The sequence below is a fragment of the Bos grunniens genome, chromosome 19, assembly GCF_055505025.1.
Source record: "Bos grunniens cultivar Pamir isolate PY7600 chromosome 19, Bosgru_T2T1.0, whole genome shotgun sequence".
Taxonomy (NCBI): domain Eukaryota; kingdom Metazoa; phylum Chordata; class Mammalia; order Artiodactyla; family Bovidae; genus Bos; species Bos grunniens.
The window spans coordinates 32,923,960-32,943,188 of NC_141183.1; the positions used below are offsets into that span (position 1 = coordinate 32,923,960).

The window sequence follows — 19,229 nt, forward strand, 5'->3', positions numbered from 1 at the left end:
ACTGAGCACTTATTGTATGCTAGGAATCATTCTGAGTGTTTTACATATTTTGTCTTGCTATTCAGGAATGAAAAGAATGAACTGTCGTGCCCTCAACAACATGGGTAAATCTCAAAATCAAGCTGGGTGAAAGGAGCCAGACAGAAAAAAAGGAGGGCTATTGTATGACAATTCCATTATATAAAATTCTAGAAATTGCAAACTAACCTGTAGTGACAGAAACAGATCAGTGGTTGCCTTAGACATAGAGCAGGGTTGGGGGGGGGCTCGGCTGGGAGGGTGGGAGGGATTACCAGGGAGGTGAGGGACTCTCGAGGTGATGAATGTGTACATTATTTCAATCATAGTGATGGTTTCATGGTGGGTAAATATTTAAAAACTTATTGGATCATGTGCTTTAATCCATACCATGTATTATATGTCAATTATAACTAAAAAAAAATTTTATAAATGGAAAATGTTGAAAAATTATGTTGCATTTTAGTAGGAGAATGGGTAAATGAGCTGTGATTTAGTCACACAAGGGAATTCTATGCAGCAGTGAAAACCAGTGAAGAAGCACTCCACACACATTAAAACAGACAAGGATGAGAAAAGCAAGTTACCAAAGGAAGTTATAATATGATACATACTTAAAATTTAAATACACGCAAAAACATCGTGTATTTCATGGCTACATACATATATCAAAAGCGTACCTTGGGAATGACGGCACATCAGCTGTAGTGGTCCTAGTCTGGTCTCCAAGGGCATGATGGGGGAAGGGCTGGGGGAGGGGTGGTGTGTTAGCTGTACTTAAAATGCTAAGATCCATGGCAAGATGACAGAAATGTTAACATCTGTGAAGTCTGGGTGGTGGGTACACGGGCATCTGTTATACTCTTGTCTGTACTTTTCCGAATGCTCGAAATATTTCATAATTTTAAAAAAGTTTGAGTCATTCTCCATCCCCACTCTTAGCATCCAGTTCCCCTTGCCAAGGGCAAATGCTGTTACTCGCGTGTCCCTCCGGAGATATTCTTAGGATGTATAAGCATAGATGTGCAAGTGTATGTGTATGCAACGTTTTGTATGTCTCTTTTTAAACAAGACATAATTTGGAGCATACTATACACACTGTTCTGTATTGTGCTTTTCTCACTTGACAAAGATTTTGGAAATGGAGCCAGCTTAATTCATACAGAATGTCCTCATTCTTTGTAATAACGCTTAGCATTCTATCATATGGATAACTGGGCTATTTCCTGTCTTTTGCCATCATTACATTCATTACCTTATAAACACTCATTCTGCACATCTGTCTGGGTTTACTGCCTGCCTTTTAAAGCAGACTGTACCACATCACATTAAACATAATTCCATAGGGTCTTAACCACAAACCGCAGTAAAAATGCTGGGCTTCAGAAAGAGTGATGGAGGGCAACCCTGGAGGTCCAGTGGTTAAGATTCCGTGCTTACCCTGCAGTGGGCATGGGTTCGATCTCTGGTCAGAGAATTAAGATCCTGCATGCCCCATGGCCAAAACCAGAACAGAGACATGGACTCTTGCTGTGGGGGGGCAATTTGCTTCTTGTCTGATGTCAGAGAAGCCACCCTGTGGGTTCCTGCATCTCCTTTTTACCGTTTTCTATTTCCCCTTGGATACCAGCTTTCTTGTTCCAACTTTTATAATTGCTAAGCACCCTTCCTCTTGCCATTTTGTTACTTCTGAAATGTTTTCAGCTAAGAAGCCAAATGAACAAACTTGTTTGGACTGTGACTAAAGTGATGGATGGGAATTTTCAAGTAAGGGAATCTGGCATTTTTCAGAATCAAGGATATGAAACTCATCTCTTTTTTCTTGGCAATGAATGTTTACTCTCTAGTCAAAGTACTTTTTACGTTATAGAATCATTACAATAGGATTCTAGAAAATAATCTTTCTAGACTCAAATAGTGTCGCTAGTGTTAAGAGTAATATTATCAAATATTTATTTCAATTTCCAAAGCATTTTATTTTCAGGGGAGGAGGTATAGCCTAGTGGCTTAAGGGCACAGGCAGTGAAGTCAGACTCTCTGGATTCAAACCCTGGTTCCACCCACTCACTGTGTAGCCTCAAGGAGCTTATTTAACTTCCCTGTGCCTTGGTTTTTCTCATCTATGACATGGGGATGATAAAAGGACTTACTTCACAGGTTTGTACAAGATTAAATGATTTGGGGACTTCCCTGGTGATCCAGTGGCTAAGACTCCAGAGGGTGAGGCGAGGCTGTTCCAGTGTGAGGAGTGAGAGGGGGGTTTCTCCCCAGCCCGGCTACTACCCTCCTCTTGTGGGGAGACTGGCTTCAGCACTTCTTCAAAAGGAGGCTGCTTCTAGGGTCAATGTGAGGAGTGTTTCTAAACAAAAGGAGACTTAACAATCAGTGAAGGTCAAGGAGAAAGTGGCTGGGGTGGGGGAGGCACATGAAGTGACCCTTGGGATCCCTGAGGCCCCCGTCTGCTCGGGAGCCCAGCCCGTAAATGCCTGTGACACGCACACTCTTCGTGCTCAGCAGGCTGGAGGGCCACACCAGCCTTGTTGCATCATGGTGACCTTAGGCAGCCACATACTTGAACCGGAGCCTCAGCTCCCCCACGTATAAGGTGTGAGGGGTGCATGAAATGACCTCTAGAGACCCTTCTGGTGCCAGGAGTCTGTAAGCTCGTGGAAATCTTTCAGTGGGTTTTCTGTTTTCTTTGTCATCGAGGCACTGACCTGCTCTGTGTGGAACTCCTGCCCTGGAGGAGTTCAGCAGCCAGGGAGGCACTTCGGGAGAAAGGATGGGAAAGGGGAGCCTTGCTAAGGTGCTGGAGAGAGGGACAGATAGGGGAGGGGACAGGCAAGAGAGGAGTGGGAGGGGAGTCAGCCGGGGAGGTGCCTGAATTCCGTTAAAGCTCAGAGTGGAGGACATCAGGTCCCCCGCTCCATGCCCCTGGGCCCTTTATGAGAGCAGCTCCTTGCAGGAAATCGCCCTCAGCAGGAAGCCCCTTTTCTTGTCTCTTTAGCGAAGCTATAGTGTAACTAGCCTGGAGCACTACAGTCCATGGGGTCACAAAGAGTTGGACATGATGAGCAACTCACACACAAACACATACTGTAACTCACTTTTTAAACCAGGCACCCCCATGCTCTACTTGCCTGAAATGGCAAATAAGCAATTAATAGATTGATTGCTCCTTGGAAGAAAAGCTATGACCAACTTAGCATATTAAAAAGCAGAGACATTACTTTGCCGATAAAGGTCCATATTGTCAAAGCTATGGTTTTTCCTGTAGTCAGGTACGGATGTGAGAATTGGACCATAAAGAAAGCTGAGTGCCGAAAATTGATGCTTTTGAACTGTGGTGTTAGAGAAGACTCTTGAGAGCCCCTTGGACTGCAATATCAAACCAGTCAATCTTAAAGGAAATCTACCCTGAATATTCATTGGAAGGACTGATGCTGAGGCTGAAGCTCCAATACTTTGGCCAAAGGATGCAAAGAACTGGCTCATTGCAAAAGACCCTGATGCTGGGAAAGATTGAAGGCAGGAGGAGAAGGGGACAACAGAAGAAGAGATGGTGGGATGGCATCACTGACTCGATGGACATGAGTTTGAGCAAAGTCCGGGAGTTGGTGAAGGACAGGGAAGCCTGGCGTGCTGCCGTCCATGGGGTCGCAAAGAGTCAGACATGACCGAGAGACTGAACTGAACCGAATTAACAGATGACCAGACCTCTCCCAAGACTCCTCTTCAGTCATCTTGCAAACAAATCAAACTGTGTGAACAAGATGACATTTAGAGCAGCGGTCCTCAACCTTTTTGGCACCAGGAACCGGTCTGGAAGACGATTTTTCCACAGACTGAGGGATGAGGGATGGTTTCGGGATGATTCAAGCGTGTTACATGTACTGTGCACTTTATTTCTATTATTATTACATCAGTTCCACCTCAGATCATCAGGCATTAGACCCTGGTCTAGAAGATCTCTGGAGCTGACAAGCCTGCATGCAGTGGGGAGATGGCCATGACTCTGACCTCCGCCATCCTCATCTCAGTGATTAACTGAGATGACTTGTTTCTGTTCAAACGTTTTAACCATGGAGCAGTCTTGGGAAGTAGTTTTTGGGAGACACTGAATCCACCGTCTCCCCAGATTGCTGGCACTTTGATTAAAGGCCCATGTCTCTTCCCTCGTTGGTGAGTGAGTACCTGACTTTGTAAGCAGTGAGGAGCAGGCCGATTCACTTGGTTATTGAGGTGTTGACACTCACCCTGCAGCATGGCTGATGTGGTGTAGTAGTTGAAGGGCACGTTTTTCACCAGGTACGCCTCAGGGTCCAGGCTGGCCAGCTTCGCCCCCACCAGCACCGACTTGCCAGTGCCCGCAGTTCCCACCAGCATGACAGGCCGCCGCCGCGCCAGGAGCCGCTCCAGGAAGTAGCAGAGGCATATGGTCTCACTGGTGTGCACCAGGCAGGCCTGGGGTCGGGGGAGACAGGGCGGGTGTGGCGGGAGACAGGAGGAGCGAACTGCGGGCTAGTGGGAGACTCACATGCTGTCAGAGCACCCTGGGGCATTTCAGGAGAGGGAATCGAGCTGGGGTTGGGGGGCTCACTACTGCAGGCAGGAGGGCCCCCGTTACCCACAGAGACCCTCCCGGTAACTCATGCTGTGGTTAGAGGGCACGCCCATCCCCCTCTATTAGCGATGTTTGCCTCCCTGCGGCCTCTGGATTGCATTTTAAAGCCTTCTGCCTGGTCAACCCCGACTTGCCTTGTCTCAGCATGCCTGCAGGGGGGCCTGCTAATTAAGATAGCTAGGCTTGGGGAGATCTTATGACTATGCTGAGGGCTTCCCAGGTGGTTCAGCAGTAAAGAACCTGCCTGCAATGAAGGAGACATAAGAGATACAGGTTCGATCCCTGGGTCAGGAAGATCCCCTGGAGAAGGGCATGGCAACCCACTCCAGTATGCTTGCCTGGACAATCCCCATAGTCAGAGGAGTCTAGCAGGCTATAGTCCATAGGGTCGCAAAGAGTCGGACTGAAGTAACTCAGCATGCACACATGCATCACTATACTGAACCTCTAATTTCCTCTGAAAAGAAAAGGAGCTAATTCTTAATGAGGTCAAACCTTTTGGGAATCCGTTAGGGGCGCCACGAGAGCCACCGCAGATTCTGGGGACATTACATATCCCTGGTTGCCACTCAGCCACACTCACCTGCAGAGGTGTCTCAGGGTCAAATTCAAACTGCGGGATGAGCCTGGACCAAGGCTCCAATTTCTTGGTCTCTGGGTCTATGTAATAGTCAAAGATGGTTCCTTGGGAGGGAAACTTGATGGTCTTGAACTCACTGAGCCACCATTTGCTGAACTCTGCCCGGTGGTCCACGAGCTGCCCAAACAAAGCAAGTCAGGAGTCAAGGCTCAGCAGAGCACGAGAAGCCTGGAGAGGCTGCCCTGCATCAGGCAGAAGGTCAGGGCCGGGAGCACAGCCGGCTCCTCCTTGTCCCCCGAGACCAGCCCGGACAAGGCCCAGCTAAGCGGGGGCTGCTCTGGAGTGCATATGTGTGCACCTGCTTGACCACGGGGCTGGGTCACCCCGGCCTGGTGCATCTCAGAGCCCTGGCAGGTGGAGGGGAGGGAGGGAAGGAGGTGTACGAACACAGAGGAGAGAGGGATCCTGAAACCCCAAGAAGGGCAAGTGCAGCCAGGAACTTTCAGAGACCGATCCACCACATCCCCCTAGACTCCCGAGACTCTGAGCCATGTCCAGGACGGCAGTCGGGGACGGAAGGAATAAAATGGTGCCTGTTGGACTTCCCTGGTGGTCCAGTGGTTCAGACGTCACCTTTCAATACAGGGGGTGTGGGTTTGACCCTTGGTCCTGCAGCTAAGACCCCACACACCTCTTAGCCAAAAAACTCCAAGTATAAAACAGAAACAATATGGTAACACCTTCAATAAAGACTTTATAAATGATCAACGTTAAAAAAAAATCTTTAAAAAATAAAATGTGACTGTAGACACCTGGGGAGCACAGGAAGAAACAGCGATAAGAATCTCAGCGGGGAGTGGAGTACATATCCAGCAGCAAGTCACGCCTTTTCATGCCGCAGTTTCCTCATCTATAAAATGAGGGTTCTAGAAAAGAGTATTTCTGAATTTCCTTTCAGAGCAAAAATCGTCAAATCTAGGGGCATTGGAGACAAGCTATACAGGCCTTTCTGACAGAAGGAATAGACAGAGACACGGTATTTACATGCACCCATATTAGAGCATGAGCCCCTAAGACAGGGCTGAGCACCTGAGGACTCAAGGCTATTTCTTTCAGACCGAAACGTAACACCCACGCCGCCCACAGCATACCCCACACAGGTACACACAGACGCCCACTGCTACTGGCTCCCCTCCTGGGGAGCCAACCCACGCTTTGAACACACAGACCTAGGAAAAGTCCTCAGGAGGTTCAGAATGGGCAATTTAGGAAATGTTTTCTGCAGAGCAGGACAGACCAGGGAGCTGGGTGCACGACAATGAATCTGAACTTGGAAGAAATGGCACTGACTTTGCTGTGGCTGCGTGGGCGCAGGGGGGCCTAGAGGCACTATCCCACGTTCAAGGTCAGGAAGGGTGGCGGTGAGGAGATACCCCTCGTCCAAGGTAAGGAGCAGGGGCTGCGCTTTGCTGGAGCAGCCATGAAGAGATACCCCACGCCCAAAGTAAGAGAAACCCAAGTAAGATGGTACGTGTTGCAAGAGGACATCAGAGGGCAGACACACTGAAACCATACTCACAGAAAACTAGTCAATCTAATCACACTAGGACCACACCCTTGTCTAACTCAATGAAACTAAGCCATGCCTGTGGGGCAACCCAAGACGGGCGGGTCATGGTGGAGAGATCTGACAGAATGTGGTGCACTGGAGAAGGGAATGGCAAACCACTTCAGTATTCTTGCCTTGAGAACCCCATGAACCCTATGAAAAGGCAAAATGATAGGATACTGAAAGAGGAACTCCCCAGGTCAGTAGGGGCCCAATATGCTACTGGAGATCAGTGGAGAAATAACTCCACAAAGAATGAAGGGATGGAGCCAAAGCAAAAAGAATACCCAGTTGGATGTGACTGGTGATAGAAGCAAGGTCCCATGCTGTAAAGAGCAATATTGCATAGGAACCTGGAATGTCAGGTCCACGAATCAAGGCAAATTGGAAGTGGTCAAACAAGAGATGGCAAGAGTGAATGTCGACATTCTAGGAATCAGCGAACTGAAATGGACTGGAATGGGTGAATTTAACTTAGATGGCCATTATATCCACTACTGTGGGCAGGAATCCCTCAGAAGAAATGGGAGTAGCCATCATGGTCAACAAAAGAGTACAAAATGCAGTACTTGGATGCAATCTCAAAAACGACAGAATGATCTCTGTTCATTTCCAAGGCAAACCATTCAATATCACAGTAATCCAAGTCTATGCCCCAACCAGTAACGCTGAAGAAGCTGAAGTTGAACGGTTCTATGAAGACCTACAAGACCTTTTAGAACTAACACCCAAAAAAGATGTCCTTTTCATTATAGGGGACTGGAATGTAAAAGTAGGAACTCAAGAAACACCTGGAGTAACAGGCAAATTTGGCCTTGGAATATGGAACGAAGCAGGGCAAAGACTAATAGAGTTTTGCCAAGAAAATGCACTGGTCATAGCAAACACCCTCTTCCAACAATACAAGAGAAGACTCTACACATGGACATCACCAGATGGTCAACACTGAAATCAGATTGATTATATTCTTTGCAGCCAAAGATGGAGAAGCTCTATACAGTCAACCAAAACAAGACCAGGAGCTGACTGTGGCTTAGATCATGAACTCCTTATTGCCAAATTCAGACTTAAATTGAAGAAAGTAGGGAAAACCACTAGACCATTCAGGTATGACCTAAATCAAATCCCTTATGATTATACAGTGGAAGTGAGAAATAGATTTAAGGGCCTAGATCTGATAGATAGAGTGCCTGATGAACTATGGAATGAGGTTCGTGACACTGTATAGGAGACAGGGATCAAGACCATCCCCATGGAAAAGAAATGTAAAAAAGCAAAATGGCTGTCTGGGGAGGCCTTACAAATAGCTGTGAAAAGAAGAAAAGCGAAAAGCAAAGGAGAAAAGGAAAGATATAAGCATCTGAATGCAGAGTTCCAAAGAATAGCAAGAAGAGATAAGAAAGCCTTCCTCAGCGATCAATGCAAAGAAATAGAGGAAAACAACAGAATGGGAAAGACTAGAGATCTCTTCAAGAAAATTAGAGATTCCAAGGGGACATTTCATGCAAAGATAGGCTCAATAAAGGACAGAAATGGTATGGACCTAACAGAAGCAGAAGATATTAAGAACAGGTGGCAAGAATACACAGAAGAACTGTACAAAAAAGATCTTCACGACCCAGATAATCACGATGGTGTGATCACTCACCTAGAGCCAGACATCCTGGAATGTGAAGTCAAGTGGGCCTTAGACAGCATCACTACAAACAAAGCTAGTGGAGGTGATGGAATTCCAGTTGAGCTATTTCAAATCCTGAAAGATGATGTTGTGAAAGTGCTGCACTCAATATGCCAGCAAATTTGGAAAACTCAGCAGTGGCCACAGGACTGGAAAAGGTCAGTTTTCATTCCAATCCCAAAGAAAGGCAATGCCAAAGAATGCTCAAACTACCACACAATTGCACTCATCTCACATGCTAGCAAAGTAATGCTCAAAATTCTCCAAGCCAGGCTTCAGCAATACGTGAACTGTGAACTTCAGATGTTCAAGCTGGTTTTAGAAAAGGCAGAGGAACCAGAGATCAAATTGCCAACATCCACTGGATCATGGAAAAAGCAAGAGAGTTCCAGAAAAACATCTATTTCTGCTTTATTGACTATGCCAAAGCCTTTGACTGTGTGGATCACAATAAACTGTGGAAAATTCTGAAAGAGATGGGAATACCAGACCACCTGATCTGCCTCTTGAGAAACCTATATGCAGGTCAGGAAGCAACAGTTAGAACTGGACATGGAACAACAGACTGGTTCCAAATCGGAAAAGTAGTACGTCAAGGCTGTATATTATCACCCTGCTTATTTAACTTATATGCAGAGTACGTCATAAGAAACGCTGGACTGGAAGAAACACAAGCTGGAATCAAGATTGCCAGGAGAAATATCAATAACCTAAGATATGCAGATGACACCACCCTTATGAAGAGGTGGTGTCATCTTCCACCTTTTGAAGAGGAACTCAAAAGCCTCTTGATGAAAGTGAAAGTGGAGAGTGAAAAAGTTGGCTTAAAGTTCAACATTCAGAAAATGAAGATCATGGCATCCGGTTCCATCACTTCATGGCAAATAGATGGGGAAACAGTGGAAACAGTGTCAGACTTTATTTTTTGGGGCTCCAAAATCACTGCAGATGGTGACTGCAGCCATGAAATTAAAAGATGTTTACTCCTTGGAAGGAAAGTTATGACTAACCTAGATAGCATATTCAAAAGCAGAGACATTACTTTGCCAACAAAGGTCCGTCTAGTCAAGGCTTTGGTTTTTCCTGTGGTCATGTATGGATGAGAGTTGGACTGTGAAGAAGGCTGAGGGCTGAAGAATTGATGCTTTTGAACTGTGGTGTTGGAGAAGACTCTTGAGAGTCCCTTGGACTGCAAGGAGATCCAACCAGTCCATTCTGAAGGAGATCAGCCCTGGGATTTCTTTGAAGGGAATGATGCTGAAGCTGAAACTGCAGTACTTTGGCCACCTCATGCAAAGAGTTGACTCACTGGAAAAGACTGATGCTAGGAAGGAATGGGGGCAGGAGGAGAAGGGGACGACAGAGGATGAGATGGCTGGGTGGCATCACTGACTCGATGGACATGAGTCTGAGTGAACTCCGGGAGTTGGTCATGGACAGGGAGGCCTGGCGTGCTGTGATTCATGGGGTCGCAAAGAGTCGGACACGACTGAGGGTCTGAACTGAAGTGAACTGAACTTGCTGCCTACTTGGTAAATAGGATTGAATTCTTGCACCTTAAAAAGAGAATGGAAATAGGCTCTAAGGACAGGTTTGTTTGCTCTTCTTATTCTGATGTGAATTCAGATTAAAGGGACAAAATATCTTCCTAATATCTGTCCTCTGCAATAAGAAATGTTAGGGGCAACAAATCCCAATGTTTGACCCTTGGATGAAATTCTTTTTTTCCTCTGTAATTCTTTATTAAAAATACTGCTGAACAGATACTGAAAACGAGATTAAAGATGAATAACCCAGATCGGGATCATGACATCAGAACTTAACATACTGGTGCTTTTTAGGGAAGTTGTTGACATCCAAATTGTAGATCCAAGGTCAAAAGCAAAATGCAAAGGTACCCTCAAGAATATTTACAATGAGGTAAATACACTAGCTCAGTCAGTAAAGAATCTGCCCGCAGTACAGGAGACCTGGGTTCAATCCCTGGGTTGGGAAGATACCCTGGAGAAGGAAATGGCAACCCACTCCAGTATTCTTGCCTGGAAAATCTCACGGACACAGGAGCCTGGTGGGCTGCAGTCCATGGGGTTGCAAAGAGTCGGGCACGACTGAGTGACTAACACTTACTTACTTAAATACACTAACAGAATTTAAAATAGGTGCAAAAAATAGAAATAACCAATGTTATATGATTTCAAGGGTTGTGCTTTCTGTGCTTTTTCACCATAATAGGAAGATATGGGAAGTTTATGAGCTTCCGCTGTGGCTCAGATGGTAAAAAATCTGCCTGCAATGAGGGAGACCCAGGTTTGGTCCCTGGGTTGAGAAGATCCCCTGGAGAAGAGAATGGCTATCCACTCCAGTATTCTTGCCTGCAGAATCCCATGGACAGAAGATCCTGGCAAGCTGCAGTCCATGAGGTCACAGAATCAGACACGACTGAGCAAGTAACACACGCACACACAGGAATTTTACATCCTTAGTTTGAGTACTCTCAGATATTAAAATCTTTCTATGAATTAAAACAATTTTTAGACAACCTCTTAAATGGAATCACACTATGGAAAAGAGGGCTTCCCCCTAAAACACCTAAGCAGAACTAAGAGTGCTACTGAAAAACCATTCCCAATGAAAACTAAATGAAAAGAAAATACAAAACAAAGCTTAAAAAATGTCTTACCTGACAGCAACTGTTTTCTGGCTGACAGTGTTTATTCATGGAAACGTAACAGTTGTCTACCTTGGAATAAAAAAATTCTTAAAGACCTTTGGCTTCCTAATGAAAACCAGATTTTAGGTTTATATGGAGAACCCAAGACACAGACCAACTCTAGAAAGAAGGAGGTTGGTGGGGGACCCTCTTTCCTCACTCTCAATTCCACTTTGAGCTACCCGGTCAGTTTCTCAGCCAAGCCATTCCCTGGACTGCTCTGTCTGGCTTCCTGAAGCCTGGCACTGCACCTAACCTTCTACTCTGACTAGACGCTAGAAAGACAAGGTCACCTCTGCTGGGCCATCCAGCGGCCTTTTCTCAGTTTGACTCTTTGAGTGTCTCTGCTCTTTGAGCGACCTCAGTGAAGGGGCTCCTTTTGAACTCCATCTCCTTTAGATTCCGACAAGTCTCTGGTCCTCTTCCTGCCCTTTGAACTGGACAACAGGAGGGCTGACATACAGTGTGGTGCAATGGAGCTGAGTTTGGAAACACGGAATCACCTCGTTTGATCTTCATGATGCTCTAAGTCAGCCTGGCTACTGAAAATTACTCCTATTTTATGCATGAAAAAGCAAAAGCCCAACGGTTACATCCTAGCAGCAGATGGCAGAATTGGGAGTCAGGGAAAGAATGGTGGCGGGGGAAGGGACAGTTAGGGAGTTTGGAATGGACATGTCCACACTGCTATATTTAAGATGGATAACCCACAAGGGCCTACTGTATAGCACAGAGAACTGTGCTCAGTGTTATGGGGCAGACTGGATGGGAGGGGAGTTTGGGGGAGAATGGGTACATGTGTATGTATGGCTGAGTCCCTTTGCTCAGCCTGAAACTATCACAACATTGTTAATTAGCTGTACTCCAATATAAAATAAAAAGTTCATTTATTTATTTATTTTTAAAGAGAAGAATCGGGAGTTGAACCCAGGTGCCCAAGAGCGTGCTGAGAAGCATTTGCTTCTGAGAGAGAATTTCCTGTGATTGCTGCAAAGTATTTAGCCAGGATCCACCTGCCCACTCCCTCTTTTTATTGGAATGTCTACCCAGGTATGGGCTGGGCTTGTATTATATTCTGCTTTTCGTTAATAACAGCTTTTTCAATATAAGCACCATGGGTGTTCCTGATGTGAATACTCTGGCTACCTTCATACTTTTCTATTTACAGCGCTATTTCGTGTTTGGCTTGAATGCAGGCTGTGAGGGGGTCTCGGACAGTCCCTGCTGCTGAAAGCTTTCTCCCGTGTGCTCTGCCCCCCTCCACCCACCAGGGCCAGCACGGCCGCCAACAGCTCCAAGTGCTTCAGAGCCCGGGACGCCTGGAGGGAGGCTTTCTCTTTCGCTTTTAAAAAGAGCTGAGTGGATTTAAATTTTTCTACATGGAGACAGAAAAAATTGACCACGTGTCTTTATCCTGATACCTCACAGCCTGCTCGGCACCAGTGTAAGAGAGGAAACCAGCAGTGGTTGCTGACATTTCAGTAGCTGAAACGTCAGGGGCTGCATCTTTTAAAAGTTATTTATTTCTTTAATTGTGGCTGTGCTGGGTCTTCGTTGCTGCACGTGGGCTTTTCTCTAGTTGTGGTGAGTGGGAGTTACTCTTTAGTTCTGGTGTGCGGGCTTCTCATTGTGGTGCCTTCTCTTGTTGCAGAGCGTGGGCTCCAGGAACGTGGGCTCAGTGGTTGCCGCGCGCGGGCGCTGAATACAGACTCAGTAGTCATGGTGTAGGGGGTTGGTCGTGGGATCTTTCTGCATCAGGAATCGAACCCAAGTCCCCTGCCTTGGCAGGTGGATTTTTACCCACTGTGTCACCAGGGAAGCCCCTACCTTTTTCTTTGGAAGAGCCCATAATCAACCCAGACCAGAAAGAGTAAATCATAACTTTCCAGAAACTGCAGCTTGGCTTAATCCCCTGTTGTGAGAAAAGCATCAGATACTTACTATAAAATTGAATATTTACGGTGCACGCGTGCTAAGTCACTTCAATCACGTCTGACTCTCTACAACCCTACGGATTGTAGCCTGCCAGGCTTCTCTATCCATGGGATTCTCCAGGCAACAGTACTAGAGTGGTTGCTGTGCTCTCTTCCAGGGGATCTTCCTGACCCAGGGATCAAACCCGTGTCTCATGAGCCTCCTGCACTGACAGGCGGTTACCACTAGCACCACCCGGGAAGCCCTAAGTAGGAGAACATTAATAGTAAGCAGTACTGTAGGAGTTTTACACGTGGACGGTTAGAACAGCACCCCTCCGTTTAACCCTTACTTCTGTCCTGGGAAATGGGCACCACTACTGTCGCTTTCACTGCCTTGTACCCAAAGCTTTGGGGATCAGGATAAAGACACTTGGGCAACTTTTCTAGCTCTTTGTACCAGTAATGAGATTAAGGTAGAGAGATGTTAAATTACTTGTCCAGGTTCCCCAGGTAACAAGTAGCAGAGTTAGAATTCAAATCCACAGTCCACATTCTCAGCCTCTACATGATGTTGCCTGGTAGCTGCTGCATGCTCAGTCACTAAGTCATGTCTGACTCTTTGCGACCCCGCCACTGTAGCCCACCAGGCTCCTCTGTCCATGGAATTCTCCAGCCAAGAATACCGGAGTGGATAGCCATTTCCTTCTCCAGGGGATCCTCCCAGCCCAGAGGCCAATCTCATGTCTCCAGAATTGGCAGGTGTATTCTTTACTGCCGGAGAAGGCAATGGCATCCCACTGCAGTACTCTTGCCTGGAAAATCTCATGGACCGAGGAGCCTGGTAGGCTTCAGACCATGGGGTCGCTAAGAGTCGGACACGACTAGGTGACTTCACTTTCACTTTTCACTTTCATGCATTGGAGAAGGAAATGGCAACCCACTCCAGTGTTCTTGCCTGGAGAATCCCAGGGACGGGGGAGCCTGGTAGGCTACCATCTATGGGGTCACACAGAGTCGGACACGACTGAAGTGACTTAGCATAGCATAGCATAGCATAGCATAGCATAGCATTCTTTACTGCTAAGCTACCCTGGTAGCTAGAGTCAGTTGTAAAAGACTGGTCTGCCTAACCTCAATTACGTTGTTTCCAAGTAAAGTACCTTTTATTTGGAGAAAACTGGAGAAGGCAATGGTACCCCACTCCAGTACTCTTGCCTGGAAAATCCCATGGACGGAGGAGCCTGGTAGCCTGCAGACCATGGGGTCGCCAAGAGTCCAACACGACTGAGCGACTTCATTTTCATTTTTCCTTTTCATGCATTGGAGAAGGAAATGGCAACCTACTCCAGTGTTCTTGCCTGGAGGATCCCAGGGACGGGGGAGCCTGGTGGGCCGCTGTCTATGGGGTCACACAGAGTCGGACACGACTGAAGCGACTTAGCAGTAAAGTAAAAGGCTGAGAATACACAAAGCTTAGAGGACAGGATGCCAAACAGCCTTAAACCACAGCAGTAAACACCATGAGATAAATACTACTTCATTTTTCTACTCGATGTCAATTAACCTTTGGTCTAACTTTCTATGGTTCTTCTTCCACAAAGAAGGCTGAGTAATGAAGAGTTGATGCCTTCAAACTGTGGTTCTGGATAAGACTCTTGAGAGTCTCCTGGACTGCAGGGAGACCAAACTAGTCAATCCTAAAGGAAATCAACCCTAAATATTCACTGGAAGGACTGATGTTGAAGCTGAAGCTCCAATATTTTGGCCACCTGATGGGAAGAGTCCACTCACTGGAGAAGACCATGATGCTGGGAAAGATTGAGGGCAGGAAGCCAAGTAAGTGACAGATGATGAGATGGTTGGATGGCATCATTGACTCAATGGACATGAATTTGAGCAAACTCCTGGAGATAGTGGAGGACAGGGGGGCATAGTGTCCTCCTGCAGTCCATGGAGTCATCAAGAGTCAAAAATGACATAGCAACTGAACAACAGCAGAAGCCTTCTATGGACAGCTCTGTGTTTCAGGGCTGATGAAGATGTGATGGTTGGTATAGAGTGGTGCATGCTTGTTCTAGAAGGTTTTTAGGAAGGGAATCCTCCTACTCAAGCCTCTACAGCACAGCACCATCCCACCTAAAACACACATCTTTCTAAGTAAGGTATTCACACCTCTAGTTTTTCAAATTCAATCAACAACTGTCCAAGAAATTAGGGACACATTCACTGAATCAAAAAGCAACAAAACGCAGCTCAGTCTCATCTGTCTCACTACAGGAAGCTCTCCTAAGGGGGCTGACGTCTTCAGCAGGATCAGGGAGACATAACTAAATGGTTTGATGCCCCCATGTTAATTCTGACATTTAGCTGTTCCGTCTACCAAATCTCGGCTGGCTAGCGTGGGTGTTAGCCTCAGCACACACCCTCTTACCTGGTCCTGGACCAGTGCTCCACCAAAAGCCCAGATGGCAGCAAACACAAAGTAAAGCTCGTAGGTGTCTTTGGGGCAGTCTGCGGGGATGTCCTCCTCGGTCAGCAGACACTCAAGAAGGTGGCACAGCATCTGAACTGTGCTCTGCTCTGGGACTGGAATTATTTTCTTAAATCTGAAGAAAGAGAGATCCAGATATGTTCTAAAACACTGGACTATTCCATCCTAGTGGTGCTGTTGGACGACTATGGAAATTTGCTGGTGTCTGTGGATCCGACAACTCCATGCAGCTTTGTAGCAGCAAAAGCTTTGGTATTATAGAGGCGCAGGGTGGCTGATAAGCAAGCCATCTAGGTTCCCAGATGGATCAGGGTTAAAGAACCTGTCTGCCAATGCAGGAGAGATGGGTTCGATTCCTGGGTTGGGAAGATCCCCTGGAGGAGGGCATGGCTACCCACTCTATTCTTGTTTGGGAAATCCCATGGACAGAGAAGCCTGGTGGGCTACAGTCCACGGGGTTGCAAAGAATCGGACATGACTTAGCAACTGAACAACAACTACAACTTGCATTTCCTCCAGAAACACCTGCAGAGCACTCACAGAAGGCTCTGTAAATCTCCCTCTCTTCACTCCCCTCTCTTCCTGCCTGGACTGACAACAGGCATCTCAACTCCATCCTAATGTATGTTCCCTCTGCCATCTGCCACACCTGGAGGGGACTGCCTGGGGATGTCTGACTTTGGGGACAGGATAGAACATCAGCAGGACACCAGGTATGAGCCAACAGGCTCTTTGTTGCTGCTTTAATTCTTCGCCTTCTTCACTGCTTGGCCTACCTTGTTCTGAGTGCATCTAAGCAGGTCGGAAGGTACTTGTCAAATAGGATGGTTAGGTTGGCTCTCTCTGTCTGGATCTCTCTCCTGTCGATCCAGCTGCTCACAGGAGGATTCCAGCCCAGGTCTGCCGGGTTAATGTACAGGATCCCTGAGAGCACAGAGAATATAGCTTAGTGACATGTTCATAGAGCTCAGGATATTCTTCACCCCAGAGTTATTTTCTCTGTTAAAAAAAATGTACAGAAGACTGGCCTTGAAAAGAACAGAGGGGCTTCCCTGGGAGTCCAGTGATTGAGACTTTGTCTTCCAGTGCAGGGGTGCAGGTTCGATCCCTGGTCGGGGAACTAAGATCCTATATGTCTTGTGGCCAAAAAGCCGAAACATAAAACAGAAGCAATATTGTAACAAATTCAATAAAGACTTTAAAAATGGTCCACAGCAAAAAAAAAAAAAATCTTGAAAAAGAAAATAACAGAGATCTGGCTGAGATCTGAGAGGGTTTGCTATTGGGGTCAGCTCTGATGCCCTGATAATTGCTGATGGACAGCAGTGTTGAGAAGGATCCTGAGGCCAAATCCAGGCTCAGGAGGAAAGAAGACTGTGATTGATCAGCAATACTTGTCATGGTGAGGAAGTGTGCACATTCATGGTGGCCCCCAAAAGGATATTGTTTAGTTGCTCAGTCGTGTCTGGCTCTTTTGTGACCCCATGGACTGTATCCTGCCAAGCTCCTCTGTCCATGGCATTCTCCAGACAAGAATACTGCAGTGGGTTGCCATTTCCTCCTCCAATGGATCTTCCTGATCCAAGGATCAAACCCATGTCTCCTGCATTGGCAAGCAGAATCTTTATCACTGAGCCACCAGAGAAGCCCGTCAAAAGGACAAGTCCATGTCCTAACCAGGAAAGTTTAGGTATAAAGTCATTTTGCATCAAGATATAGTGAGAACTTGTAATGCTCAATCATCTTCACTAGCCTCCATGGAAGCTAGAACTGGCCTGAAAGTAGCCTAATTCGAGGCATTTCTGTGCAGAAGACAGCAGTTGTCCAGCTCAGGGGCTATTCCTCTTTCTGTCACTGTAAACATTTCTGAATTGAGAAACTCACATGATCCCAGCTGTAGAGCACTGGCTCACTTTCATGGGTATGGATTAGGGCTGAGGATTAGGCCAGAGTTTTGGATGGTCAATGTCTGACTCCTGCTTGGAGCTTTGGTCAGAGCCAGCGAAACAGGTATCACTAGAGGCACCTGTTTTCAGCTGAGTAGGCATGCGGCTGTTCCCTCTCGTGGTCCATACCTGCTCTGGAGACAGTGGCTGGCGTGGCCGTGTGCAGGTGGCTGATCTCAAAGAGAAGCCTCATGGTGGGATTCAGAGGGATCCTCTCGTTGCTTGCCAGGGTCAGCACCTGGACACGGGGGAGGGGTGCAGCAGGCAGGGAGGAGTTAGGGTGTGAGACCAGCTCAGGGGAGTTTGGCTTTTATTCCTGATAGGCATTACAATTATAAGTATCTTTGAAAGTTTCTACAAAGTCCTCTGTCTCTCCTTCGGTAGCTTCTTGATCACCATCCCTGTGTACTGAGTCAGGAAATAAGCTGTCTGAAAAGTTTAAGTGATGTCAGTGATTTGAATGAACTGGACCATATTGATGCTTTTGAACTGAGGTGCTGGAGAAGACTCTTGAGAGTCCCTTGGACAGCAAGGAGATCAAACCAGTCAATTCTAAAGGAAATCAGTTCTGAATATTCATTGGAAGGACTGATGCTGAAGCTGAAACTCCAGTACTTTGGCCACCTGATGTGAAAAGCCTGCTGCTGCTGCTGCTAAGTCGCTTCAGTTGTGTCCGACTCTGTGCGACCCCAGAGACGGCAGCCCACCAGGCTCCCCTGTCCCTGGGATTCTCCAGACAAGAACACTGGAGTGGGTTGCCATTTCCTTCTCCAATGCGTGAAAGTGAAAAGTGAAAGTGAAGTCACTCAGTCGTGTCCGACTCCTAGCAACCCCATGGACTGCAGCCTACCAGGCTCCTCCGTCCATGGGATTTTCCAGGCAAGAGTACTGGAGTGGGGTGCCATTGCCTTCTCCGGTGAAGAGCCTACTCATTGGAGAATACCCTGATCCTGGGAAAGATTGAGGGCAGGAGGAGAAGGAGGTGACAGAGGATGAGATGGTCAGATGGCATCACTGACTCAATGGACATGAGTTTGAGCAAGCTCTAGGAGATAGTGAAGGACAGGGAAGCCTGGCATACTCCGGTTCATGGGGTCTCAAAGAGTCACACATGACTTAGTGAATGAACAATAACAACAACAGACCATATTAAAAAAAATTGATAATTAAAGGAAAAGAGCTCAGGTTTCATGTAACTACTGTTTCTTTTAAAGGGCTCCCTCTGGAAGAGTATGTTCCGTACATGTTCAAGCCACCGTAAAACCTCTAATCTGGGTGTGCTTTCCAAACAAGTTAAGTGCTCCCAACTTTACAGCCTCTTTATTGGCAGTCAGTTTTCAATGTTTATAAAAAAAATAAAATAAAGATTGACCACCACTGAGGACACTTGACAGGCTCAGAATGTTTCTGATCATCAGTTTCCTTTATTTATAAACAAACAAAAATCCCTTTTAGAAAAAAGATTTGAATAAATGATTTAAGATTCTTTGCAGCTCTAAATACTGAATTGATCTACATGTGGAAGATTCTAAAGGAAATTACAACAATGCTAAAAACACGGGAGTGATGGCTTGGCTCTAAGATAACTGTAAGTTATTGTATGGGATGAATCAGTTCTGAGACACCTGTTAAAGATGAAGTGAGAGTGAAAGTCACT

At 46.5% G+C, this 19,229-nt stretch overlaps 1 protein-coding gene across 7 annotated transcripts in view; it reads right to left on the reverse strand.

Moving 5' to 3' along the window:
* The window catches only part of DNAH9 (dynein axonemal heavy chain 9), a 285,306-nt gene that overhangs the window by 139,084 nt on the left and 126,993 nt on the right, over positions 1–19,229 (reverse strand). For all 7 annotated transcript variants that reach the window (XM_086358784.1, XM_086358783.1, XM_086358785.1 and 4 more), the window contains 5 exons: positions 17,702–17,810; positions 16,403–16,550; positions 15,567–15,741; positions 5,226–5,399; positions 4,275–4,482 (listed from right to left, as the gene is read on the reverse strand). In XM_086358784.1, the coding sequence (XP_086214910.1) occupies positions 4,275–4,482; positions 5,226–5,399; positions 15,567–15,741; positions 16,403–16,550; positions 17,702–17,810 (814 nt within the window). The remainder of the gene's footprint in view (positions 1–4,274; positions 4,483–5,225; positions 5,400–15,566; positions 15,742–16,402; positions 16,551–17,701; positions 17,811–19,229) is intronic.